Here is a 26,096-nt window from a genome sequence, read left to right on the forward strand (position 1 = left end):
AGGAACGTTGGCCAGCTTACGTTGTGGCGCTGGCAGTGATGCAGTTCTTGGGTGGCTTGCACTTACCTTGGCAAAGCTACGTTACTGAACACCGGCTTTCCGATAGGATCAGTGAAGACTAAGGATAAAGTAAGTTCACTTCAAACTTGCAGACTTAATGGCAGCAAAACCAGCTATCATTTCATCTTCTATGGAATGAAACATCAGTTTCAGTAAGTAGAGACTATGGTTACACTGGGGTTAGTTTTAGGTAAAAGCTGTTTGAAAGAATGTGCAAGTAGAAAGGTTATTACTGGAAATGTACTGGAGGAAAAAAAAAGTTTATTTTTAGTTCTCAGCCCATTAAGCTTCAAGCACAGTTCAAAGGGAAGATTATGTACATGCTGACTCTAGTCGGAAGGGCTTTGACATTTTACAGGAACACTAATATAGTGAGACTGTCGTAGTTGGTAAAATACAAAAGTAATTTAAAAGAAAGCCGAGAAGCTAAGCAAGAATCTTTTGTTCCAATTCACTCAAGTGTAGCTATTTAAGACTTGCATAAATCCCATCTGTTGAATGTGAAGCAACACATACTTGAACACAAACTTCTTTAACCAATCGTCCCTTGCTTTAACATACTAGAAATACTCGAGCTAAATGTTGCCAAGGATATGGCTACTGGTAAGCAAGCCAGAGTATCATTAAGATTCTCCTCACACTGACAAGTCATTTACAGTAGTGTATGTGCTATTTATAAATCCGGATTAAATTAAAAAAAAAAGTTCTCAATATATTTCACTCTACCAGCTGCATAATTTTAAAATTCATTAAGACAGTTCCCATAATTGTATAAACAGGGTTTATTGTACATGTGGAGCTGAAGGAGGAAAGAGGAGGAATATATATATATATTATATATATATGTACAGTGAGCCATTTTCATTAATAAATTTATTCTGTCTTAATACTGGAAAGAGGGAATGTGTCTGGCACAAAAAAATTAAAATTGAAAAAATTTAAAAGCTTAAGTTCTTAAAAATTATAAAAACCATGGTCTTATGGAAGGAAATTAAAACATATATACATGGCAACTTAAGTGGTTTATACACTGAGTGACACAGTTGCAGTTGTCTTTTAAACCAATTTATGGATTTTCTATTAATAGAACTGGCATTAAAACTATTTAAAAGCTAGAATATAAATAAAACTTGAAGAGACTGCTCCAGGAACAGCCCAGTAAAGCAACTCACAGTAACTCAGTAGACGTAATCAATATAATTCCCCGTGAGCATCAGGGAAGTAGGCACTAACTGGGAAATAGTCCAAGTCCTGGTGTTGCAGTTTCACTGAAGTCCATCTCGTTACTGCTGTGCCATATGCAATGCCTTTTAAAATGTACCCCCAATTTCTCTGAAACTTGTAGAAACTGTTACGTTGTCTTTCTGAAACCCTTTAAAATAGGATAGATGTTTTCAAATGCTTCATAGATTTCTGCTCGAACTTTAGCGCCTAGAAAAAGAGAGGAAATTAGGTCAGTTCATGCCTTTCTCTAGAGTTAAATACGCCATTTTAGCCTTCAGAATGTTCATCTGAATGCAGCTTTATGTACATGATCCCTATTTTTTACATCTAGTTTTTAAATACACATTTCATATAAAGCATTCGTTATCAGAATAAACAGTGAGAAAGCTGGTAAATGAAAAAACCAACCTGAAAGGACTTTCATTAGCCTCTTCATGCTTACCCTATATTCACAAATTAGATTTTCTAGACAATTTCGTAGGAGCCCGAACTACAAAGCACAGCCAATAGGATGTTTCTGTAGAAAGGCCTAACCAGCAGGGTGTTTCTTCCAAGAGAGCACAAACACGTTGGGAAGGAAGGTCTGGAAACGGAGACTGTTGCAGAAGCCTACCACCTGCCATAGCGCAGGGCCATGCTCCTCCTTTCAGCTGCGAGCTACATTTTTCCCTACACAGTAAGGCTCAGCACGAGGGGAAAAGGAAGGGTGCAGGTGGGGTGCCCGAGGTGAAAGAGGTCCTAGAGCTTGTCTATCTCCCCCTCTTTGGCTGCTGTGCCAAAGGAAGATGGCAGCAGCCTCCAGCCAAGCTGTTAAAAAGCAGTCAGCTCAGTCACGCACCTAGCACACAGGAACAGGCTTTCAGATTTTGCTAGGAGCATTACCTGTGCTCTTAACGGCTTTTGGGGCACCTGCATTCCCAGTCAGGATTCATGATCACTGCTTATATGGATTTAGCCAAATACACGCGGTTTGCTTCGCGGGTTCTCATCCGCAGAACGCTGTACTAGCTGTTCTTTCCCAGTACTGTCAGCTTTAAGGAAAGCAACTAGCAAGTTGCATGCTCTTGGTGTCATTGTATTTAACACAGTCTAAATCCTACCCACTGGAATAAAATACCATCTTCACTTACCAGTTAAAACCACTTTTCCAGAAACAAAAATAAGCAGAACAATTCTCGGCTTGATCATTCTGTAGATTAAGCCAGGAAACAATTCTGGCTCATAGCTGTAAGAGAAGAGAGTCACAGGGTTTCAACATGCTTGCAGACAGATGCCCTAGCCTTCCATCTGCAGGACTGTTCAAAGTGGACAGAGCAGGTGTAGAGTTCACTGAAATTTGGGGAGAGCAGCAACGACTGTCATTTTGATGGGTTGATACCGGGCAACATCAGCTACACCAGAGGCAGAGGAGTGACAGGAACAAAGGTGTGGGTTCCTCTCTGGTGTAAGGAAACGATCTAAACAGATGCCACTCTCTAAGCTAGTCGGTACACAACAAGAGTGAAACATAGGCAAGCTTTTATTTACCTGCTGAACTGCTGGTGTGTGAGTACCAGTCCTTCTAATCTGATAGGAAATTTCACATCACAGCTGCCCACCATGTTCTGAATTTTAAAATCCAAAAATTTTGCAGGAAAACCCAGTTTCTGAACAACTCTTGCATACTTCCTTGCTGCCAGTCTGGATTGTTCTTCACTGAAGGGAGAAAAAATATCCATTGTATTTCCTCAGTTAAGTATTACTTGAATCAAAAAGCATTAAACCACAAATATTTGTCAGGAGAAAAAATGTGGTGCGTGTTGGGATGGGAAGGGGAGTCACACGCAAAATTTTTACACCTAACAACTAACACTAGTTTTTACGCTTAGTTTTGGTACTATGGTCCTGAACGCGACCGGCATTGTATTCACTGTTTATGAAGCAGCAAACACAAAACTGGAAAGCCACGTATTTCACAGACTTCATGTATATGTACCTGAGTCCCTCCAGTAAGATGTAAAAGCTTACTTAAGTTTTACACTGAAAACAACTTTGAATTACTACTGCTACAAAATGCATATTCCTATAAAAATCTGTAAACTGCCCAAATCACCTGCTTGATTCAGCCCAGGCACCCAGACCTGGGTTCAACACAACTGCACGGCCTTACTTGCTATTGCAGAACTCAGTTTGCTTCAGTTTTGTGAAGTTTTCAGTTGCTCCTAAGGCAGAGTAAGACAACTTGAATTTCAAGCATCCCCAGGCAGAGAAAGTGTTCCCTGTGGGGCTCTATTCATTCATCTCTGCCTATTGGCTTATTCCTTCTGGATTCCTAAAGGACTTCTTCAGAGCAGAATTTCTCTTCTGCCCACTGGAGTTAAGCTTATGTTTAGTTTCCAATTCTCACGCTTCAATAATCACATTAAGAACAGATCAGACTACAGGGACTGGAGACTTGGAGCTCTTGGCCTGTGATGAATGAAACTATTCAGATGCCCAATCACTCTTACCCTGCCACTGCCCCTACAGTTTAAATGGTTTTAGTGCAGTCATTGAAATTCTTAAATTATCAGGAAAAAAAATAGATGACTGCAAAGCCAAAGAAAGTGAATAATGATCTCCTCAGCCAGTTTATCAGACTGTATGAAAGAGCTTCAGAAACAGAACTCTCATTTCCTCTTTAGCAAGGAAGTCCTTTTAGTCACAAAAAGACATTTTGTAAAGAACGTATACGTTTGTCTATTTGAAATTATCTGGGAAGCAAGCCTAACTGTATCTGTATGATTTTATATAAATACTATATTCAAGCATCAGTATTTTTAAAGCATCATGGTTTCAAAGGAAAAGACAGCTTTAATTAGTTTGCTTGTAACAGCTAAACGTACCTTTTTGCTCCTGTGCACACCATTTTTCCAGAGCTGAATATAAGTGCAGTAGTACGTGGTTCTCTTATTCTCATGATCACAGCAGCAAAACGCTGAAATGTGAGTGATGAGACTATCAGTGACACACCGCTGTAATCATCACACCAAACCCGAGTTTGCATAACATAAGCCATTGCAAAGAAATACTAAATTCAAATATACTTGCAGATCGCTCGTGATTCAAGCATTTTGAGTAAATTTTAAGTAGCTTCCCACACATGCAGAGGTGGAGTCAAAGAGGAAGGATTTTTTCTGTTGCAATCCTATTTTATTAAGATCATCTTTCATTACTAAGCATGTGACAGAAAAATACCACTAGCATTTGCAACAGAGTGAAAGACACAATCTTAACACCAAGTCTTCCTCCGTGTCTTGAAATTTGATCTGTTATAAGCGGGATGGAAGACTAAGTAAATATTTTATGATCCATTTTGTTTCTTTACCTTAAAAAGTTGGACACTTATATTACTGTCAAACAACAGCCGATTTGACGTACTGTAACATCTCTACCTGCATTTACAAATATTCTTAATCTCTGAAGAAAGATACTGTAAACTGACCCGGGCATCAGACAAAAACCCTGCTGTTTGTTTGGTACATGTAACTTGGACCAATTCGCCGTGTAGTCCCATAAATGCTCTGCTGACATAGCCAAGGCAGAAGCGTGGGTTACCTAACAACACATTTGACAAACCGTGGCTTAGATAATACAGCCCAGCAACATCTTTTTTTCGTAGATGAATGCACTGACTAAAAGTCAGGAGTGTATTACATAACCCTTCTTTCTCTCTGCTGTGGAAAACAGCGTTTCCATATTGATCATTCTGGCCTACAAGCTTACGCAGACACCTACCCTACCTTAAGGGTATGCTCAAATTTTTGCCTCACTAGCATCTTACTCGCATGCAATTGTGTAACAGCCTCACTGGTACAAACTTACAGTAACAGTTATTTATTATATTTGCCTGCATGCACACTTCAATTAAGCAGAGTTCAGGCAAACCGTAGCAAAATCCCACCTCCTAAAACAAAACAAACAAACTAACACATCCCGAGAAAACCGAACCCTTCCCAAGGCGAGCCAATTCAATTACACAACATCTAAACTTCCATTAGACACGGTGTCCAGCTACTGTGGTTGCAAAGGTAACATTTCCAAGAGGAGCCACCCAGAAGAAACATGAAGTGACAAATTTTCTTGATTTGCTGCTCCATGGCCTCTGCTGTTGTTCAAAGCTTCCCAAATTAAACAACTCCCATGGCTTAAGTCACTGCTGTTCCAACCTGCTAGTTAGAAGCAGTGGTCAACTTGGAAGCAGACATGAAAAAATTAAAAAACTGCCATTCCACCAAACCTAACCATCAGGAGCAAGGAGATGGTAGGAGCACTGGGGGACAACATGAAAGAAGAGAGCTCGGGGGGGGGAGCAAGATGATAAAACAACCAGTAACTGCACTGCTGCCACAGGAATTTCCAGGGGAGCAGCTGGATGGAGGAAGCCACTGCACACACAGAACAACCGTGGCTCTGGCAGGAGCCCAGAAATTGAATTCTTCCTTCCGTTCTCCTTGTTGGGAGACAGGGAGCAAGCCTTCAGCATCAGCCATTTTGTGGTAACAGAAAAAAGGAACTTTCTGAGCACAAGCAGCAAACATGCCCACATGAACAGTAGCTCAGGACAGCTCCACAACAAAAAACTTTGCCAGTATATTACACGTTAGTTAGTTTCTTCCTAAGCATGCTGATCTTTCCACATCTACCAAATTACAACCTCAGGTAAAACATAGCTACATCAGCATAAAAACACTTCTTACTGATTTAAAACACAAATCTTTAATAAACTTAGACCATTCTGTGAACTCTATGATAAATCTGCATATATATGAAAAAGTTTTTTTTCATTTGAGCTATTACAAAGTACGGCCCAAACCCGTGCTTCTGACATACCTGTTATTGGGTAAGTTCTAACACACTGCTCTTACCTTGGGATTATATTCAGCATTTCGGGCACGAAGCGCAATGGTTTTTAGGTCAAGCTTGCAGCCAAGATTCACCGTGGACACAATATTCCTGACGATAGTTCACAGAAATACAATTAAAAAGTAAATTAAAGAATGCATGCATCTTAACACATTTTAGCACGCTTGACTCGTTTCATTTCTTGTTTTATTTAACTGAGTTTGAATGACATCTTTCCTACTGACAGGAACACCGAGCAGTGTTTTGGCTCAGGAACCTCCTTTTTTGCCCTTCAAGGAGGAAGAAGAGGTACAGGACTAAGTGAGAATGCACCCACAGATAAACCCCTTGCCAGCTGATAGGAAAGAAGGTCTCCAGAAAGTTTAAGATAAATTATTAGATGCGAAATATCCTTTGATATTTGTTTTCCAGGAAAACTCTGAAATCTAAAGGTCCTCAATGGGGTGGAAGTGTGTGTGGGGGAAAGTACTAGGAACTACTCTTTCCATGCAAAATTCACTTAGATTACCACCCATTTCTCTTTGGGCCTTCCATAAGTTGCTGCAGAAGTCTCTTTAAAGCTAAGGTTCAGTGAAAACACTTTCATACCTGAACCTCAACTAGTTCTAGGTTGTTTTTTCCTCCTAATCATAAACTCAACAGTAGTAATGAAGTAGAAAATGGAACGTGTAATATTAAAAGCTATTCAGCACTAGCTCCTAGACTAACAGCTAGTTTCTTCCCCTCTACCCATCTAGTTCCTTTTCAGCTGTGATAGTTCCTGCAGTCTGCTTTAACATTCCACTAACAAAATTCTATGCACAGCGAAGTGGAGCTATCTACTTCTCTTTGAACCTGCAAGCTACAAATGAGAATATATTTCAAGGTATAGATATTTTGAAACACCAGATTATCAACCCAGAGTATTTTATAAGTAAAGCATGCTGAACTCTTAGAGTGTGTGTTGTTAGAAGTTACAATGCTGAAATATTAAGCATTAGAAGTCAAAGCACGTCCTGCGGAAGTACACAAGACACTCACTGTAGCTGTGGCACTATCCCAGAGCTCTCGGATGCCGGTGTCGCAGGAGTTATGGGAGTCATCGGAGTCATTGGAGAGGGGTACAGAGGTGTGGTTCCCGGTAGGGGGGCTGTGGTAAGAGTCTGTGAGTGGAAGAGCTGGGGGGTTTGACCAGACGTTCCCTGCGTCGCTTGCTGTGATGTAGACTGCTGTGCTGCTTGCTGCTGCTGCTGCTGTCGCTGCTGTTCCTCTAGGATGGACAGGCTGTTGGTGCTTTGGACAGGCTGCGGTGTCAGTCCTGTGCCATATGGCATCATTGGGCTAAAAATTGGAATCCCGGGAGTCATTGCACCCTGTGGAAAAAAGCACAAAAAAGAAACCACGGATCCTGTGGTGATCCATTTTGCTTTTAAGAAAAAAAAGCTTGAAGGAGTAGTCTAAAAATAAATCATCTTAGTTGATCGTATCAAGCCTGAGGCATATTAGTAACTTGCTAAAAACAGAAAATCCTTGGAAGATGCAGTTATTACAGAAAATGAAACACGACGACCATCGCTTTGTCAGTTCTAGCACTGTTTGTCACCAGCCAGCGATGCCAATATGTTTCTCACAGTACCTTGCAAGCATGTCACAAATTTGACACACAATTTTTACTTAAAATCACTTGAATGAAGACTGCACTCATCGAAACAAATGCACTCGTGGCACAGCTGTAGTCCATTATGTGTAAAGTAATTTAAAGGGTTCCAACAGCAATGACCAAAACTAAATTAACATTTACCACCTGTCTGTCATGCTCCAACTTCAGGGAAACCAATACACCTGTATGTTTCTTAAACCTCTGGATATATAAATCAAAGGTTTTACAGTTCTGCTTTTAACTAATATTATGCTATGTGTAGTAGAATTGTTCAGATCTGCAAACAAAAAACCTAGAGACTACATGCAAGAAACAGCAAACACTTTCACAAAGCAATTCAGATCACAGTTACATATTAAATCGTTTCTTTTTACCTGAGGAGAGGCTAAGCCTTGAGCGTAGGGTGGCAAGCTGTTGTTCTGATCCATGTTTCCAGTTATTTCTTTGGTAAGATCAGAAATACTTCCCTCAATTAACTGAAATTAAATTCAAACCGGAAGGGTTTCTAACCCTTTAAAGCATTCCAGCAAAGCAGCTTTATAGCCAAGCTGAAAACGTTAGGAAAACATCAGCTCCAGAGAAATGCGTGTTGCGAGTCTGAAATACTAAGCAGAACCTGAAAAGCAAAGAAGTAGTATCTTGAGAATAATGGCTAAACAAAAAGCAAACCTATCAGCTGGTTAGTTAGATAAGAGACGCCCACACACAAATATATATAAGAACCCTCACCCACGCATGCGTGCACATACGCACCATGTACACAACCACCTCTCTTAGGCACGCTCTGCAGACCCTTGCAGACCCCTGGAAGTCCCTAAAACCCCCTCCACAAACAGCTTGAGACACCCAAGTTCGTTCTGCAAGCTTTGCTTTGGAAAAGCATTGATTTTTTTAGAATTGAATTCCTCCAGCTACAAACTGACAAGCTTAAAGCCCCACGCTGCTTGTTTGTCTTTTCCTGGGCAATTTTACAGCTTGGGCTTCCAAAAATATTTTTATTTCTGGGGGGAAAAACATCCCTGTTCAAACCAGAACTAGGAAGTTGCTGTCCAATTCTATAAAGTAAAGCTCTAACACATCAAATTGCACTGAGGTGCTTTATGAGGGGAAAAAAAGTGAAAGCCGGTTTCAGGTGTACACATGAAGCGTATGCATGATTTGTGTGGTGTTTTTTTTCCCCTAATTGTATCTGTGTTACTCATTATATCTCTATGCTATGGAAATAACCAACACAAGTGAAGAATTTAAAGATTATAATTTGCTATCAAGTGCTTTTCCGTTAATTTACAGCTTGCTTAACGGGATACTTATTGTTTAGAGCCCCAAGGTCACTTTTAGGCCAGGGGCAGGCCGTCAGGAAACCACTGCACCTGAAGCAGGCCTAACCAGGCTGCTGTTCATATTTTTAAGGTACGAGGGCTGGGAAGGGCGCTACCCCGGTGGGAGGGCACACGTTTCCCCCCGCGGCCCCGAGAGGCCCGGACCCGCGCTGCCGGCATGCGGCCGCCCGCGGGTTCAGCCGGCGGGGGGCAGCGGGCGGCCGGGCCCCGCCGTTCCCCCGGTACCGCGGCGGGCTCCCGGTGACCGCCACCCCCGGGGCCTCCCCCCCGGCCCTCCCCGCCGCCACAACCCGCGCGGCTCCAGGCCCAGAGGCCGCCCCGCTGCCCCCCGCCCGCCCTCTCCCCGTTACCGCCCGGCAGCCGCCCGCTCCCCCCCACCCCGTTCCCCCGGCCGCCCCCCGGCCCCGCCGCCATCACGGCCGCGGCCCTCCCGGCTCCAGCGGCGGCCAAGTTTCCCCTCCCGGCCCCCGCCCCCGCCTCGGCCCGGCCCCAACCACCGCGTCCCGGGGGCACTGCGGCGGAGGCGGGGGGGGGGTGCGCGGGGGCCGCCCGGTACCTGCCGCGCCCGCCGCCGCCGCCGCCCAGCCCCGGCGGGAGCCAAGCTGCGCCCCGCGCCCGGCGCGCCCCGACCGCGACACTTCCTCCGCGCCGCCTCCGCCGCCGCCATGTTGGGTGAGGGCAGCGGCGCCGCCGCGGGGCCGAGCTTCCGGTGGCGCGGCCGCCATTTTGCCGTGAGGCAGCAGCGGCAGGGAGACGGGTGCCGGGGGGATGCTGTCGGCTGCCGGGGGGATGCTGCCGGGGCTCGGCCCGGAGCTGGGCGGCCCCAGGGGGGCTGCCCTGCAGTACCGCTTCTCGCCCTACACCTTCAACGGCGGGTGAGCCCTCACGCAGGGGCAGGGAGCGGGACCGGGACCGGGCCGGGCGGGCCGTTGCGTGTCTGGGTGGGTTTGGTCGCGCCCGGGGTCCCGCAGCCCTCGCGGGTCGGTGCGGGCGGTTTCCCCTACCCGCGGGGTTGGGTTTTTATAGCGCTCGGTACACCCGCTAATGGTCGCGTTATTTGCTTCTGAGTCTGTAACTGGTTTGAAAACTGCTTTGTCATAACTGTTACAGGTAGGTGATGCGTAAAGGTGCTTGCCTGGAGTTGGCAGGACCGAGCCAGCTTAGCGTTCTGTAGATATGTTTTTCATAATGCCTAACCGCTTTTTAAAGGACATCTGTTTATTATTTAATGGTAGTACGTGTGTGGCAATCACAAAATTATTATTTGGAAATGAATAATGTAAAATAACGTCAAACTGAAAGAGTGATACTAATTCAAGAGGTAATTTAAAGCAATATTGGTGCTTGATACTTGGCTGGAATGTTTTTGCTTGGAAATACAAGCAGTTGTAGAAGGTTCAATCTTTCCTTATCACACATCTAAAATTTGTAGTTAACTGTGTCTAGTTTTTGTATTATACGTTACCAACTTTCCATATGATTTATAGTCAACATAGAGAATCACGTATGTTCTTTTCAGTGTGTAGTATCTTCTTCTCTCCAATCCTGAGTAATGTGCAGGGAAATGCATAACGGGAAGCGTACTAAGGAATATAATAAGATGTTTGACACAATGTGAGTCAGGTTAGAGAGCTCTTATCTTGTCTGTTCATTTACCACCTATAAAAAAAAAAAAGCTGTGTCACAAAAGTCATGATTATATGAATTAATTTTTTTAAGGACTGTGTTGGCGATTGCTGGAGAAGACTTTTGCATTGTTGCCTCTGACACACGACTGAGTGAAGGTTATGCAATTCACAGCCGGGACAGTCCAAAATGCTACAAACTGTAAGTCTATGCCTTGTAAGAACTGAAATGGAGGAAAGATTGATGTGTAGTGATGAGCATGTCACCTATCTGAAATGATCTGCTACTTTCCTTATGCTGAATTCTCAGGAAAAAAGGATAGTAACAGAATTGATTTTCTGAATCGTGGTGTCCGTTGCTGCGATGTGCTGTTTCAAATGCAGTTGGATTTCTTGTTGCATGTTGTAGAATTTTGCTGACAACAGAATGTTTTTAGCATGGTACCAGACTTTGTCTGTAACATAAGCTAGGGTCTAGCGGGATAATCATAAGCTATTATCCTACCAGGATAATCAGAAGAACTTTTGTCTTAACTGTAGCAAAACTTAGTTCTGTAGTAATTAGTTCTGCTTTGCCAGTTCACAAGCGTGCCCGCCACTGTCTGTTGTATTGCGTCCCTCTAGTCAGCCATCTGTCACTTTGAAGGGTGTTTATTTTCAGAGAGGTAAACCTGCCTGTAGTTCCATTTTTGAACTTTTTACGTTTATGTGCTTATCTTGACTCACCTAGATAGCATCCTCTTGATTTCAAAAGAATATAAACGGTATGTATTTTTAATGTGTAGGTGTTTACCTAGTAGGCTGCCATCAGCTGTATAAACAATTTTTTTTGTTGATGACACAAAATCATATGAGCTGATGTTTTTCCTGACTAACTTCGTCCTGTATCTTTGATTCTCTGTTACTGCCTAAATGGAAATTGCTTTGGCGCAATCTGTGTGCAGTACCTGGTGAATTTGCGTAGTTCTAGTGGCGGTGAGAGACGATTCTGAAGTTAGTTTGAAAGTGACTACTGAGTGTTAATCCTATGAAATATATGTCAGTTTTTGTAGGTTGTCACTGATTTATTAAAGTTTAAAATTCAAACGTGTGTTCCTGTAGTTAGCATTTATGAAATGCTTTGGAACTGAACAAAGAGCTAACCTACCTTACCTCTGTAGCCAAGTAACTTCTGTTGTGCTGACACCGAAAACCACCTACAGTATAAATGTTACATAACCATCTTAAAATCTTAAAGCAGTCCTCTGGCCAGATGGAGTAGGACGGGTTTGACTGATACTGTGTAGCTAGGTAATAGCTAGGGTTAGGGGTGCGTGAAGAAGTTGACCTTTTTTTTGGTTAGTCTTGCTGTGGAAGTCAGTAGACTGAAGAATGACATCTGTGTGGTCCCGCACTGAGTGAGTCCTTCCCAAGATGTAGGCTGCAGTTTCCTTGTAGGTGCAAGGAATACATGTTACTACATTTTAGACAACAGTTTCCGATCTCGTTAGAGAAACCGACAATATATTTGATGTTTTCATGATCTGCTGTGTAAGAAAGTGGTATAGTTCATAGTAAATCTAAGATCACAACAAAATCTGGTTTTACAGAACAGAACGAACGGTCATTGGATGCAGTGGTTTCCATGGGGACTGCCTGACGCTTACTAAAATCATTGAAGCAAGATTAAAGGTAGCTGACTATCTCAATGTATTTAGAAACTTATATTCTTAGTATTGCATTTGAGACCCATGATCTATTTAAATATGGATTTTGCTGTTTGTCCTCAAGTGTTTGTATCACTACTATAGCTGTATTGCTAGTGAAAGATCAGGCAGGTGAAATTGATGCTGTGTCCTTCCAAGTGTAACATCACAAATTTAAAGAATGGAAGCACTGAAGAGGCTAATGTTAATGAGGCAACATCTATTCTTTGCCAAATCTCACAGAAATATTAATTTTGGCTTGTGATAAGACTTTACTGTTAGACCAGTGTGTTTTTGCTCATCTTGCTAGTCGATCATCTTGCTAAGCCTCAATCTCTACTGTAACGAGGTTTCAAAAGTGTAATCCTGACTGACTATAAAATTTAGTGTGTGACTTCTTTCTTGGATGTGGTGTGCCATTTGCAGATGTACAAGCATTCCAATAACAAGACCATGACTACTGGGGCTATTGCAGCAATGCTGTCCACAATTCTGTACTCCCGACGTTTCTTCCCTTACTATGTTTACAACATCATTGGTGGACTTGATGAGGAAGGTAAGACTTAGAGACTAAATTTCTGCAGGTGGATAGCTGTCCTTTTGTGTCTCAGGTGTACTGAAGGAGTGATTTAACATAATTTAATTTAACATGCTTATTCTGAACACCTGCCTTTAGGTATTGGGTACTTACGTAAGCGAAATACATATTGTGCATCTGAACCAGTTTTCTCGTTTCCTGTACTAACTTGATCTTCCATTTCTGAGGAGCCTAAAAGTCTGAAAACTGTTACAAACGAAATCTGCTAGCATTGCTTACCATTCATATTTTAATTTAGACAGGAACACTGTATTACAACAGCTTTGCTGGAATTCTTAAATGCCTCTTTAAAGGAAATGTTAATAGTAGAATTGTATATATTTTATTCATGCCTTTCCTTGTGGTAGAGATTCTTAAATATGAAGACCTACTCCAGAGAGGTTCCTCTAAAGAGACTTTTAAACGTTAACTAATCTCCAATGAAAACTACGACTTCTATGTGGAAGCTACAGTGCAATGTACAGGACCTCCTGTGTTCTTGTCCAGTGATGTGGCTGAGCTGCTAAAATCCCGTGTTCTCTGACTTTGAGCAGGAGCTCAGAGGTGGTTGTGTCTGGATAACTTCAACCATTCCCCATGGTTTGTTGTTAACACAAAGTTATACTGCTTTCCTAGCCTTGCTAAGGCATATCTACGATATGTGGAGTCTGGAAGGGGCTTTTCTGGCCTAAAAATGGTAAATCTCAAATTAAGAGGGTGCTGTAGGATGCGATTAGAATCAGAGCACAGGTTTGCACACATGGATCCGGTAAGATTTATTTCTGATTTAATGTTACTTCCTGGATTTGCACTTGCTTCCTAGGGGCTGCTCAGCTACCTGTGCTGTGCTTCTCAAATCAGGTGCAGCCTGGCTGAAGGAAAAGAATGAGGGTGGCCAGGTGCTGTGTTTTCAGCAGTATGTCCTCATGAAACCCTGATGCTTCAGAGCTACAGGGTGTCTACACCTGTAATGCTGTACAAGCTAATAAGCATTGCACAGCCTGGCCTGACTCCAGAGGGAAGCGTGTAAGAAACGAGAGCATCATCCCCAGTTCAAGCGAGGCACCACAGAGGCATCCAAGCATGCTGTCTGGAGGTAGCTCAAGAACTATGCATTGATGGCTAAAATGCCTCTGTGCTAGCTTTAGGACAAGTAGAGCTCTTTGTGCAGCACTGTGCTTTAGCACATTCTTCTGCTTCGATTGTTCTGCATCGGGACTTCTGTGGTAAGTACCATAGGCAACAGCTGTTAGAGGATGGTCATAGCTTAAATCTTGAAGATAACCTTGCGTGTAGTAGCAGACCGTGGCCACAGTGAGCCTACTGTGCCAAGTACTGTCTGACTGTGCTGCGGTATTACTTTGTAAAGGTTTGCTGGGATCTCTGCTGTTCTAGAGGCTGCTTGTGGAGAGAACTGGTTCCTGATGTAAATCTGTATCACTGTTGAGAATCTTTTTGGATTGTGATTATGTACTTTTTTTTTTCTTTAAGGGAAGGGAGCAGTCTATAGCTTCGATCCAGTAGGCTCGTACCAGAGAGATTCTTTCAAAGCAGGTGGATCAGCAAGTGCCATGCTGCAGCCCTTGCTTGATAACCAGGTAAAATAATTTGTGTGTTAGTTTTTCATGATCTCTGAAGATTTGTGACATTCAAATTAATGTAGTTTTACTTTTGAGGAACACTACTTTTGAGAGAAGGTTTAAACATATTACAGGTATTATTAATCCTACCTAAGTAAACTTACAAGTTGTATGCTTCCACCCTCTCAGAAGTCCAAAAGTGATGCTTTTGGATTCTGTTAAGGTTTTTAATAAGGTACAGTGGGCTCTCTGTTTAAAATATAGTTAAATGTTTTAATTGAGAAATTGCTTCCCGTAGAAGCTGATTGTTTTTTCTCGTCTGATAATGTAAATATGCCTATTACTTAGCATGAAATAATTCTAAGTTAAGATGATAGAATTAATTGGGGTATATAATACATTTTAACACCTTAATGTATCTCTGAGATTCTCAAGTTGTGTACAAGTTATTCACTATTTTCTAAGAATGTTCTTGCATAAAACTGCTGGAAACTTACTCAAATATTTGACAGATATAATTAAGTATCTTCATATTTAGTTGAAACTGTTAACTGTTGAATTAGAGAAATACCAAAGCGCATTTTACTGATTTGGTTCTTAGATATTGGTGCTGGTATTGCTAGTCAGATGAGCCTGATGCCAACACAACTTAAGTGCTTAAAAAAGCAGTAAGCACTATTAGTTTTTGTCAGCTAATAAAGGAATAGCATCTTTCCAGTTTCCTTAACAACTCGAGTTTCTCAGCTTTGTTTCAGTTTTAAGCTTCATTAACTGGAGAGAATAAAACATCTTCTGTCATAAGTTGCTTTAAGTTATTTTTTATCATTTCTGAATTTGAGGCATAGTAAATGACTCTTCCAATTCTGATGTTTACTTAATGGCTAAAATATATTTAATGGGGCAGATCATGCTCTGATATGGGCTATTTTAAATTCTAGGTGCATTTAGGAATACTTGCTTTTAAGAAATGCTTCTAACTATGAAATGATTGGAGAAGGGGCTTGTGTGCAGTTCTGATGCTGCTAACCCAGTGAGAAGTTTCTGAAGAAATGGATCAGTATCTTGCATATGCTGAATATTAGTAGGAGAGGCTATGCTTGCTTTATACTGGATCTGCTTCCGTTTACTTGTGTACAAATATCAGAGTTGGTAAAGTTCTGATCATGCAGCTATAAACTGTATGGAGGACTACTTTTGCCAACTTTGGGTTTTTAAAACGGACTAATCATTTCTTTTTAAGTTGTCTAAATCTGCTCGTTCTCGTGCAGCGATTGAAACGGCTTTCATGCTCGATGGAACGTACTTCATTTAAAAAGCATTTTCATCTTTTCTTAGATTGGCTTCAAGAACATGCAAAATGTGGAGCATGTACCTCTGACCCTGGAAAAGGCTTTGCAGCTGGTTAAAGATGTCTTTATTTCTGCTGCTGAGAGAGATGTGTACACTGGTGATGCACTTAAGATTTGTGTGGTCACAAAAGATGGAATTAAAGAGGAAACCATCCAATTACGAAAAGACTAATTGAGTTCACATACAAACATGTAATCTATGGAATACAATTTAACTGTATCGTGAAGATGTTTGTCTTATTAAATTTTTTCAAGAAGTTTGACGACTGTTATGCCGAGTATTTTCTGTCTTTGGTAGAAGTGATAGTGGTGTTTTGGTGTGTGGTTTTTTTTGTTGTTTTTTAGAAACCCAAACAATTTGTGGCAAGGATGATATTAAGTGTTTGTCTAAGTCAATTTGGTTCATCTCATCTTAATCTATTAATCAATCTAATTACATTGTCAATTTAATCCTCTTCTTACAGTCCCATATGCTACAACATGGAGGATTGTGAACTTACTAAAATTAGACTGACAGCTTTTCTGATGATGCTTTCTGTTCAGCCTTGGTTTAGTGAGAAAAGCATTTGTTGTGTTTGTTCCTGCTGTCTTCTCTGTACTTCATAGCTTACTTTTCCCATCTTCTTGTTTATCTTTCTGACATGCTGTTCTGGCATCTGACCTCTCTGTGTTTATTTACAGATGATAAATCTCAGTTGCCTGAAACAAATTTATCTGCATAAGAGGGAAGAATGTTACATGCAACCTTTCAAAGTTTAGTCCTGAACTCAGCATCTTGACTCACCTCCACATGTATTTGGTTGGTGTCCAAAACGGAAGCAGCATCCTTTTCTGGCTTCTGATGAATAATAGAGATTCTTGGAAGCCTGTTAACATTGAGGGTGAAGCTGTCAGTCCTACTAGTTTTTTATTCTTGGGAAATTGCATCAGGCATGGACAGTCAGATTCATGGAAATTTGGCTTGGGTACTAGGACCTTCAGAAGAGCAGAGATGAGTAATGAAGGGCAAAATCATCTCTTGTACAGGAATCTATTCAGTCTCTACCCATTCAGAAAAGGACATGTAAAGTATCTCTGCTTGAGGCACCATACTTGATCTTTATAAAAACAATTCTGCTGGTGTGTTTGAGCCTGCAGTAAGCTTGTGGCTTGTTTGAAGGTGGCTGACTGCCTTGTGTGCAGCATTGTGGGTGTCATGCAATTTTTTTTAGCTTTGGCTAGTCACCATCAATGATGGTAGTTTCAGGCTTTCTAGACAGTTCAAGTAGCAGGTAACTTTGAACACCATTAGTGAAACACACGGCGCATTTCAAGGGACTCTGGATGTGTTTAGGAAATCCAGTGAGTGACAACTTGAGTGCTTTGGGAAACTGCTGCTGCTCATGAATACCCTTGACCACTGGGTGCCACTGTTGGGCCGTGTAAGGAGGGAACAGCTCATCCCAGATGGATCATCAGCAGTAAAGGGACACAGCATCCCGAGGGTGAGCATCACTGGCTGAAGTCACTTGATCCCACAAGTCAGAACTTCCAGGCACGTTCAAGTGACTTACAGGGATGCTTAAGATTATTTGCAAAAGCCATCTGAAACAGGCACAGTTAGTTGTATAACTGATTGTGTAGCTACAGGCTGTTCCTTACTGAGCAAACTGAACACAATGCAGTAATTCCAAGAACTAAAAGTTTGCATCTATTTAAAATGCAAATCTGGAATGCCAAATTGAATACACACTGTTGTTTCTAAAAAAATCAATTAAAGCATCTTAAGCTCAGCTATCTTTGATACCAATTCTATGCTGAATTGCTCAAGTGTTTCATAATAAATGGTTAGTTTTGCACAATTGCTGAACTCCGGTGAAACTGAGTAGTATTAAAGCTGCAGTGAAAAGCAGCTCATGATAACAAGTTGGCATGCCTGCCTTTTGGACAGCTCTGTTTCCAATATGCATGATCTAAACAGTTATTAAGGAAAGGCAACAAACAAGAATCTAATCTGTACCTGAATGAATTTAGCGTTCTTGATAGATGTCAAATGTGTAGGAGAGTTGCACTGATTCAATTTAAAAAATTGATTTTAGGTTTGGATGCTCATATATTCAAAGGTAAAGTTTATATGAAAACTAAATGCATGTCAAACAGACCTTAAAAATTACTTGTTCTAGTTCGAGGTGTCTAGGCTTGTCTCTGTAAGTTGTTTCAGGAGGAACACCAGGTGATTTGAGTGTTCAGGTCATAGAGGAGATAGAGCAGGTAATGAGGATGCAAGTTTTCTTGCTCTTGGGCATCAGTGCTGTCTGGTTGGAGCACTTGTGCAGACGAGATGGCCGTTTTGTGTCCTTTTCAGTTCTCCTGTAGAGCACCTCTGGCTGAAGAACCAGCAGGGGATGAAAGTTTTTACACAGGCTTGTTGGACTGGAAATACCGATGTTATTTTTTCAGGAATACCCTGACTTTTTGCAACCCTCCTAAGTTTTATACTTGTACTTCCTGTATATAAATCAGGTCAGTAGTCATGTTGCACTGTCTACAACGTCAATTAATGTTTTATGAAGTACTTTGAGCACTATCTAGTTACAGAACTGCCCAGGGTGGTACACTGTGGAGGTACAGCTAGGCAAAACAAATAGAAGAATACCACTTACAGTTCCTAGAAGCAGAGGTCTGGGATTGGCGGGTCTACTTGGCTAGGGATGAGATGCCCCAGACTTCTGGGGAAAGGAAGGGAGAAGAAAAACGTTTGTCTTGCAATACCCTTTTTTAATATTAAACAAGTTACATGTGTATTTCAAAAGCGAGCTGTGCTGCAGAATTTGGTTAATCTTGGCGTGAGTGCTTCTAACCACCTTGATCAAGTGCTTGCATGCAAGTGACATGGTAAAAGAAGAGCAAGTGCACAAAGCTGCGACAGCTAGCTCCTCTTCATCTGGAGCAATACTTAACCAAGACCTTAAGATGGCAATAGTTAGCTGCTCTAGCAGACTACACCACAGTTACACACGGGGTGGGTAAAAATAGTCATACATACTTTACCAGTTTCCCACTGTAACATGCTTTGCAGTAGTGTTTATTGAGGAGATGGGAGGCTTTATTTTGATCTCAGCCAAATGGCAGCACACTGTTGCTTATATAAAGGACTGCACAAGGTCAGAATCAGCCCTGAAGACTAGGTTTGTAATAAAGTAGACCTTGCTTTATTTTAGACACATGTTTTCAGCAGGATTGTTTATGTGTCAAACCCATTTTGTGTACAGGGTAGGGGGCTTGTTATTATGGAAAGTGAAAGTGCTTGACAGGGCATATATATTGCATCCATGCTTCTAGAACTAGTTCACTGTGTCATTTCTGCATGGAGGGTAAGTTTAATTTCCCTTTATTAGGGTGATCTTAAGATTGAATCATAAAATGTTGTTTTATAGAACAAGCACTGGGCTTACTCACTCCGCAAAGGTATTTCTCCTTTTTACAGAGAGATGTCTGCAACAGTACGTGCCTCTGTGAGGTGGGAGGCAGGGGTGGGCTGCTTCTATTTTATTGCCATTTCATGGGGAAAAACAGCGATATGGGAATCACAAAACAGTTTGAAGTATAGCAGTCTGAAGTGATCCTACTGCAACTCACTCCTTTCCACTATTTGTATACTTATGGGGCAAAGCTGTAATTTCCCACACTTGGAAAAACTTTTTTTTTTTTTCGATACCACAGAATTATCCAAACTGGAAACCAAGAAAAAGTAGGCTTTCCAAGTGCTCTGCTGAGTGATTCAGGATTTTACAAACCTAAGCTTGTGGAGAAGTGGCAGGAGCATGTAGGGAATGATTAAAAAAGCATTCATGTCAATCTGAGCAAAATAAAACAGTCCGGTTTCTCCCGAGGCTAGTAGAAGATAGTTTTAAGAGCATACAGTAGCTGCTGACCTGTGCGGGGCTCCTGATCTAGAGTCAGGAACCAACTTTTGACTGAAAAGGATTTGGGAGTGACAGCTTTCAAATTCTTTCTTTCAGTCAGCTTTTGTTTAATATGGATGTCCTTTGCTTTTAGGCCAGCTGGGGCAGTTGTAAAACAGACAATATGGCACATAGGCCTGAAGTTAACCAAGATTTGTCTCCAGAACTGCCTTCTCAAGACAAATTCCTTTTGAGAAGGGGTTTTGTCTGTGTGGGTGCAACACAGTGAGACCAGCCTTATATTCTTTCAACTCTAATATGTAGTTAGTTTAATTGTATAGACCATTTTATGTGCACTTCCTTTTCTAAGTAATCTCAACAAAGTCTTCATAATTACAAAAACATGGTTTAACAGAAAAACAAACAAAAAAATCCTCAGTATCTTTCCTGTTAGATTGTTCTTGGCCCTGTTCCGAACAGTTGCTGGCAGAGTTCAACTTCACTGTTCGTTTCAGAGGCTCAAGTGAGGGTAGGGATGGACTCTGTCAAGTTGCTCAACTTCGCTGTAGCCTACAATAATTAATATTCTCTGGCACAAGACAAATTAAAGGGATATTAGCAAGGGGATAAGGATGGCATCCAAAACACAACTGGTGCTTTGCTCTTTAGCCAAAGAACCCTAAAAGAGGGGCTAAGCAGGATTCTAATTCTTGCTGGAGAAGAGAAGATGTAAAAGACCGGGAGTTGTAGTGTGGTATTATAAAGACTTTGCTCTTGCTGTAAAATTTATTTGGCTGACACCTCTGAAATTTAGGTATTTCTGCTGCTTAGCTTTCTTTGGCCACAGGGGTTTGGAGACCTCGGTTCTAGTCCAAGAAGTCACTGATGTGCTGACTTACCTACATGCCCACCCAGGGTGCAGCAGACAAGGTGGCTTAGTCCAGCAGAGTCACAGCTCCTCTGGACCAATGCAGCGTTTAACCAGGCCTTGTGCAAAAGGGCTGTAACCAGCTTGGCAGTCAGGTCTGGTGGGTCACCAAGCTGCTTACTGGGCTCTCATTGCTGTGCTCTTGTGTGTGAGACCCGGGGTGGAGCAGCTGAATGCCGCCTCTTCTCCACGGCCACCTGGGCCACTGATGGAGCCGTACCTGGGAGGTGGGGATGCTGCAGAGTGCCTCGGGAGCGTGTCCCCTTCCAGGAGCCTGTCCTCAAACTGCGTGTTTCTGTTTGCAGCTTGATTCTGCAGCCTTTGTGGAGAACGTCATGCACTGAGACTGCAGAAAGTTCAGAGGCCTGATGGCTGTGGGGAGAGGAGGAAAAATAAAAGAAGAGTGGGAAGCTTTTTCTTAGGTTTTATATGATCAACCATTTTGGAGAAAGCTGCATTCCAGTGTCACTGCCTTGCGCTTGATCTGAACTTTTCTTGACATCTACCCTTGAATGCGGAATGGTTAACACAATCTCCATTAAGTCCCATGGCAAACAAACAGTTTGGTGCGGCTGGTATTTGTTTGCTAGTTGCAGACAAGTCGATCTCATTAGAACTGCATTTACAACTTCTGCCAAGCGTTTTGAAACTGGTTGACATGCTCAACAGCTGCCTGAGCCGGAGCAGCATTCCATTCCCCGCCTCCATCTTATTAGCGCAGGGGATGGCTTGATTAATGACAATTAGATGGGATTTTTAAAAAATGAAAGATAATTTGTCTTTGGAAGAGCTATGCCGTGTGTTTTCATTCTCTGATTTAAAATAAGCCACAAAGTCTGGGGTTTTATGTCCTTTTACAAAAGCCAAGAGAAGTGCTCACCCTGAGCTAACCCACAAAATCCGAAGTAAAAGTATTTTAAAGGGTGATGCAAAGCGTTTTCATCAAATTGCTCTTTAACAAAGTGCAACCAAATGAGAAGATTTCAATGGTGACACTTAGATTTTTCTCATACAGCTCCAGCATTGGGAGGCTCTGTGTGAGGTGGGGGAAAGGAAAGCCTTGCTGTCCACAGCCTGTTAACTACTGCAAGCTCAGTGATGCTGAACAGAGTTCACACAAGCTCACGTAAAGACTGGTCTGATGTGTGGCTCAGCCTGGACTACGCAATTTGTTAGACTGGTGTATAACAGTGTTCATCTTATGTTCCTTAAATCCCCAAAAACATCACCTGGGCAGATGGTGTCTCCTGGCCACCAGCCTGTTTCAGCACTCACTTGGTCACAGCTGAAGCATTTCCACAGGAAGGTGATGGCCTATTTCCCCCCACACACACACGCAATTCTCCAAGCCCTGAGCACAGAGCTATGGAGCTTACAGCCTCAGATAGACAGGCTGTTGATTCAGCACAGGCTGTTCCACCTAAACTATCACATGTGTACTATTTGGCTATGCAGCCTTTAAAGTCAGGGGCTGTGGTAACCTTCACCTCTGTTAAGACGTGACTCACAGGGGCACTCTTCACCAGACTCAGCGAAGCACCACAAAGCCAAGATGCTCTTCCTTGAGCAGCTGGGAAGTCACAGTGACCAAAACAGCATCTACATACAGGCATTCTCATGCCTAATTTAACCCACCGAACTCCTGCACAAACATTTCTTAGAGGTTTCTGCCAGTTTAAACCCTCTGTTTGGTTTATGATTGGTGTTGGCAGGAAAGCTGCCCTCATTTTCTCTCTGTGCACAGACCTGGAGCTCTGCGCTCCTGTTCATGCTCCCAGTTAAATTTAGCTACGGTGCTGGAAGTCATCATCCAGTCTGAGATCCCAGGAGCAGCATTCACTCTGAACTGCAGTCTCAAAGCCACCTGTTTGCTGATTTTAATTGAATTGCTCCAGTTAGTCTCACTGCAGAGCACATCAGTTTGGAAATGGCCTGATTGATGGAAGCGTCACCTCAGAAGCTTCTGGATGAGTCCACAGAGAAGCACGTTCCCCTCAGCCTCTGCATCACAGCCCAACCCACATGCAGGCAATGGGAGCCAGCATGGCTCTAGCTACAGTGTTGGGCTACAGGATCGCTGCCTTGTAAGCACTGATTGTATGGTTTAATGAGACAACCCAATTAGATGGCTTGACAGACCATCACAACAGTGACGCAGCTGAGCTCAAACCCCATTACAGAAGCAGGAGAATTTCAAAGAACTTCTTTAAAAGAAAAGTCACAGAATAGCTCGCACACAGCTCTGCAAACAACAACATCACCCAGAGGCTGTGCAGAGCAAGGAGAAGGGCTGCGAGCGTCACGACAGAAACAAGAGGAGTCAAAAGGAATTAATTCTGATGCTGATGTCCCTTGCTAACACTCAGCATGGACACAGCCTGGATTTCAGGTACCATCTATGGGATATAACCGCTTACACAAATCCCATGGTATTCATCTAATGCTGCCTACGGAGAGTTATAGCATAGCCTTTGCAAAACTATGCATGTACAAAATTGGTTATGCCAGGATGTACGTTTTATTGTCCCACAGCTACTCATGGATGCTCAGGGCTGCATTCACAGATCCACACCCTTAAGGCATTTCGTACGCAACAACCAGAGAAAGGTTTTTATCACTCCCCACCCCCAACTTCAGAGGATGAATAAGCCTAGATTTTGGAATTTCCTCTCTTCTTCATCCCTGAACTGGGAATTGTTCATAAATCACCTACTGCCCTTCCTGGCTGGCACTGAGGCTGGCCATCCCCACAGCCATCTACAGGTAATCTCTGAATGTTTAGCAAAAAAATCATGTGTTAGCAGATTGAACCCAACATCTTGAACTTCTCTGAGCCACAAGGCAACTATCATAGCGTTTGGGTGACACTCCCAGGACAAAACTCCCTTTTCAGAGCATGCATTGAGGAATTCACAGCAGTTACAGTCCTCGTCTGGTGACCAAAAGAGAGGCTAAGCACAAGGTCCAGCAGGCTCAGCAAACCTTGCTTGTCAAGCCAGAGGACATTTTACAAAGCTCTTCTTTCCAAATGAGCTCCTTTTGCTCCTTTTTACATGTGTCACGAGGATCCAAAACTAACGAAGAGGGGAATGTAAGTTGCTGGCCATTCATACCACAGCGGCTTTTCAATGTTATTTTTCCTGGATTAAAGAACCATACACGCATCCCACTTGAACTGCATGACATGCACATCAGAGAAGGAAATCTCAAGGCCTAGGCTGAAGCTGAGAGAGCTGAGGCTAAGAGGTAGAAGACCTTTCCAATGCTGCTGACAGGCACAGGCCGCTCATCGTGGTTCTGTGGAACAGCTGCTCTGCTCCTGCAGATGCCGTCCCAGTCTCTCTGTCCACCCTACTGCTAGGGGTTACTCCAAGAAGCTGTGCACAGACACCCCCCCCCCGCCACCAGATTTTCCTGAGCTCTGTCCTGGTGAGCGGTGTGTGGGATGCCCTCACTGAGGCCTGGAGACACCACAATGTGGCTTCGCTCCCAGTGCCAGCAGCCGTACTGCAGCTGGAGCTGTGACACAGGCCACCACAGCCTGCAGGCTGATTTCCCTCCCTGCCTGCTTTCCGTGTCAGGATAAATCCCTTTGTGCCAGGAGAAGCTTTGCTGCCAGCTCTGCCAGCCTCTTGGGGGGATACAGCAGACGGCCGCACGTCAGTGGGAGTGCTGCTGTAACAAGCCCAGACCGAGCTGCCCCTGCTCTTGCAGGCACAGAGCCTTCAGGAAGAGCACGGATGAACTCTGTAGCACCAGGAACGTGTCTGTATTTGTTTCTGCAGGGGAAAATATCCTGTCAAGCAACAGGTCATTAACACGTAGCTAGCTAAGTTTTCAATAAATCCATGCGCAGCTACTGCAGTGTTAAATGACACCTCAGTGCCTCGTAGTGTCGGGGAAATCAAAGACGTCCCTCTCCGTGCCACAGCGCAGTCTCATCGTTCTGGAAGCTCTGACGTGCTGCGATATGGGATACACTTCAGGGACAGGCGATAAGGCTGGGCAGCACGGTACAGACCAGAAGTGCGGCAGCTGGAGAGCTTGCTGTAGGTGCAGACATGTAGGGGCTGGTAGGGGGAGACAGGCACCTGGGGCTGCCCAAAAATGCACACCTCAGCTGTGCGGGATGGTGAAGTGAGGTGAGGAGGGTCATGCATAGCATGGACATTATTCTGGTCCCAGAGAAAGGGGATGCAGCTCTATGCTCAGGAGTGTCTGCTCTGAAACTGCATTACAGACACTGGCAAAGAGCCGCTGCTACCCGGAGCTGGGTGGGCAGCATGCACGTCCACCATTTTCTGTGTAGCACAGGTTTACCCGAGGGAAACAGCTGAGTATGGCAAAACAAACACCTTGCTTTCCACAACCCACCTGCAGCTCTAGATCCAGAGGCAGCTCAGGCCTGTGTACGCATATGTCAGGGTGTGGGGGGGAGGCCAAAGTGCTCGAGAGCACTTTTTGGGCACGACATGAGCCCAGAGCCACACGCTGCAGGGGGCTGCCTGCAGAGCGCACGCTCCCAGCACCCTCCTGATGGCAGGCTGCTCGGGGCTGATCTGGGCATAACGAGTGCCACACGACGCAAGGCTTTGCTCCCCACACCCATCATTCAAGTGACTTAAATATGAACTTGAAATAATATGGGCACAGTACAGTGCCCCTGCAGCTTTTCCCTCACGCCCCTGCACAATGCCATGTCACAGCACCTCAAAACACAGCACCGCAGTGTGACGCTTGACAGAATTTGCCCCGAACTCGCCTGGATTTGTCACCATGGTGGTAGAAAGGGAGAGGCCGTCCCTCCTCGTCCCCCCTCACACAGAAGGTCGCCCGGCCTGTGTGCGGAGGAGAGGGGCCGCAGCCCCTGGCCCTCGCATCTGTAAGGGCCGGGGAGCAGCGGGCCGAGGTGCAGAAATCAATGGGCTGGCGGATCAGAGGGCCCGGCCGCACGGAGCAGGAGCCGCTCTGCGCGCACGCACGCACAGGGGCCGAACATCTGTCAGGCAAACAAAAAGCAACCCAAGCGGAACAAAAGAGAGGATTATTTTCACTCAAGTTCTTCTTCAGTCGCAGCAGGCAACGCTCAAGCCGTTCTCGCATTCAGACACTAAGGCCTTATGGGGTACGGGCTGTCCGGGAAATGCCAAACGCTGTTACCAGAAGACAAAAGAGGGGAGAGAAGAAGAAGAAGACGAAGAAAAAAAAAAAGTAGATATGGAAAATGCAGACTGTGCTGTTGGATTGGATTGAGCAGGAGGGCGGCGGAGGGGGCACCACTGAGGGGTTGAGGAGAGGGAGGGGAGAAGGACGGGGTGGCG

At 43.6% G+C, this 26,096-nt stretch overlaps 2 protein-coding genes and 1 long non-coding RNA gene across 6 annotated transcripts in view; 1 reads left to right on the top strand and 2 right to left on the bottom strand.

Annotated features, from left to right (window-relative positions):
* Positions 1 to 299: 299 nt before the first annotated feature.
* Positions 300 to 9,823, bottom strand: TBP (TATA-box binding protein). Its single transcript, XM_080585224.1, has 8 exons — positions 9,704 to 9,823; positions 8,182 to 8,423; positions 7,189 to 7,520; positions 6,171 to 6,258; positions 4,149 to 4,240; positions 2,812 to 2,979; positions 2,415 to 2,509; positions 300 to 1,491 (listed from the first exon to the last, which is right to left on the bottom strand). Exons 2-8 carry the CDS (start codon positions 8,233 to 8,235, stop codon positions 1,412 to 1,414), a joined length of 909 nt encoding a protein of 302 aa, XP_080441350.1. The 5' UTR covers positions 8,236 to 8,423; positions 9,704 to 9,823; the 3' UTR covers positions 300 to 1,411.
* Positions 9,803 to 16,226, top strand: PSMB1 (proteasome 20S subunit beta 1). The gene is made up of 6 exons (XM_080585229.1): positions 9,803 to 10,022; positions 10,867 to 10,974; positions 12,362 to 12,443; positions 12,884 to 13,013; positions 14,526 to 14,632; positions 15,950 to 16,226. The coding sequence occupies exons 1-6, from the start codon at positions 9,916 to 9,918 to the stop codon at positions 16,133 to 16,135; spliced, it is 720 nt and encodes a 239-aa protein (XP_080441355.1). The 5' UTR covers positions 9,803 to 9,915; the 3' UTR covers positions 16,136 to 16,226.
* The window catches only part of LOC308192072, a 46,032-nt gene continuing 35,883 nt past the window's right edge, over positions 15,948 to 26,096 (bottom strand). For 3 of the 4 annotated variants that reach the window (XR_013948524.1, XR_013948526.1, XR_013948527.1), the window contains one exon: positions 15,948 to 21,147. This is a non-coding gene — a long non-coding RNA (uncharacterized lncRNA). The remainder of the gene's footprint in view (positions 21,148 to 26,096) is intronic. The other variant, XR_013948525.1, reaches the window with a different exon arrangement.

Source organism: Anser brachyrhynchus, assembly GCF_964034855.1.
Source record: "Anser brachyrhynchus genome assembly, chromosome: 3".
In the NCBI taxonomy this organism is placed as follows: domain Eukaryota; kingdom Metazoa; phylum Chordata; class Aves; order Anseriformes; family Anatidae; genus Anser; species Anser brachyrhynchus.

What these genes read in the sequence shown, in the direction of transcription:
- PSMB1 (XM_080585229.1), top strand. Translation starts at nt 9,916, where the DNA reads ATGCTGTCGGCTGCCGGGGGGATGCTGCCGGGGCTCGGCCCGGAGCTG. An exon ending in TGGTGGACTTGATGAGGAAG is followed by an intron (nt 13,014 to 14,525) that starts GTAAGACTTAGA and finishes TTTTTCTTTAAG; the next exon opens with GGAAGGGAGCAGTCTATAGC. An exon ending in AGCCCTTGCTTGATAACCAG is followed by an intron (nt 14,633 to 15,949) that starts GTAAAATAATTT and finishes ATCTTTTCTTAG; the next exon opens with ATTGGCTTCAAGAACATGCA.
- TBP (XM_080585224.1), bottom strand. Translation starts at nt 8,235, where the DNA reads ATGGATCAGAACAACAGCTTGCCACCCTACGCTCAAGGCTTAGCCTCT. An exon ending in AAGGCTTAGCCTCTCCTCAG is followed by an intron (nt 7,521 to 8,181) that starts GTAAAAAGAAAC and finishes TTTTTTCCACAG; the next exon opens with GGTGCAATGACTCCCGGGAT. An exon ending in GGGATAGTGCCACAGCTACA is followed by an intron (nt 6,259 to 7,188) that starts GTGAGTGTCTTG and finishes AACTATCGTCAG; the next exon opens with GAATATTGTGTCCACGGTGA.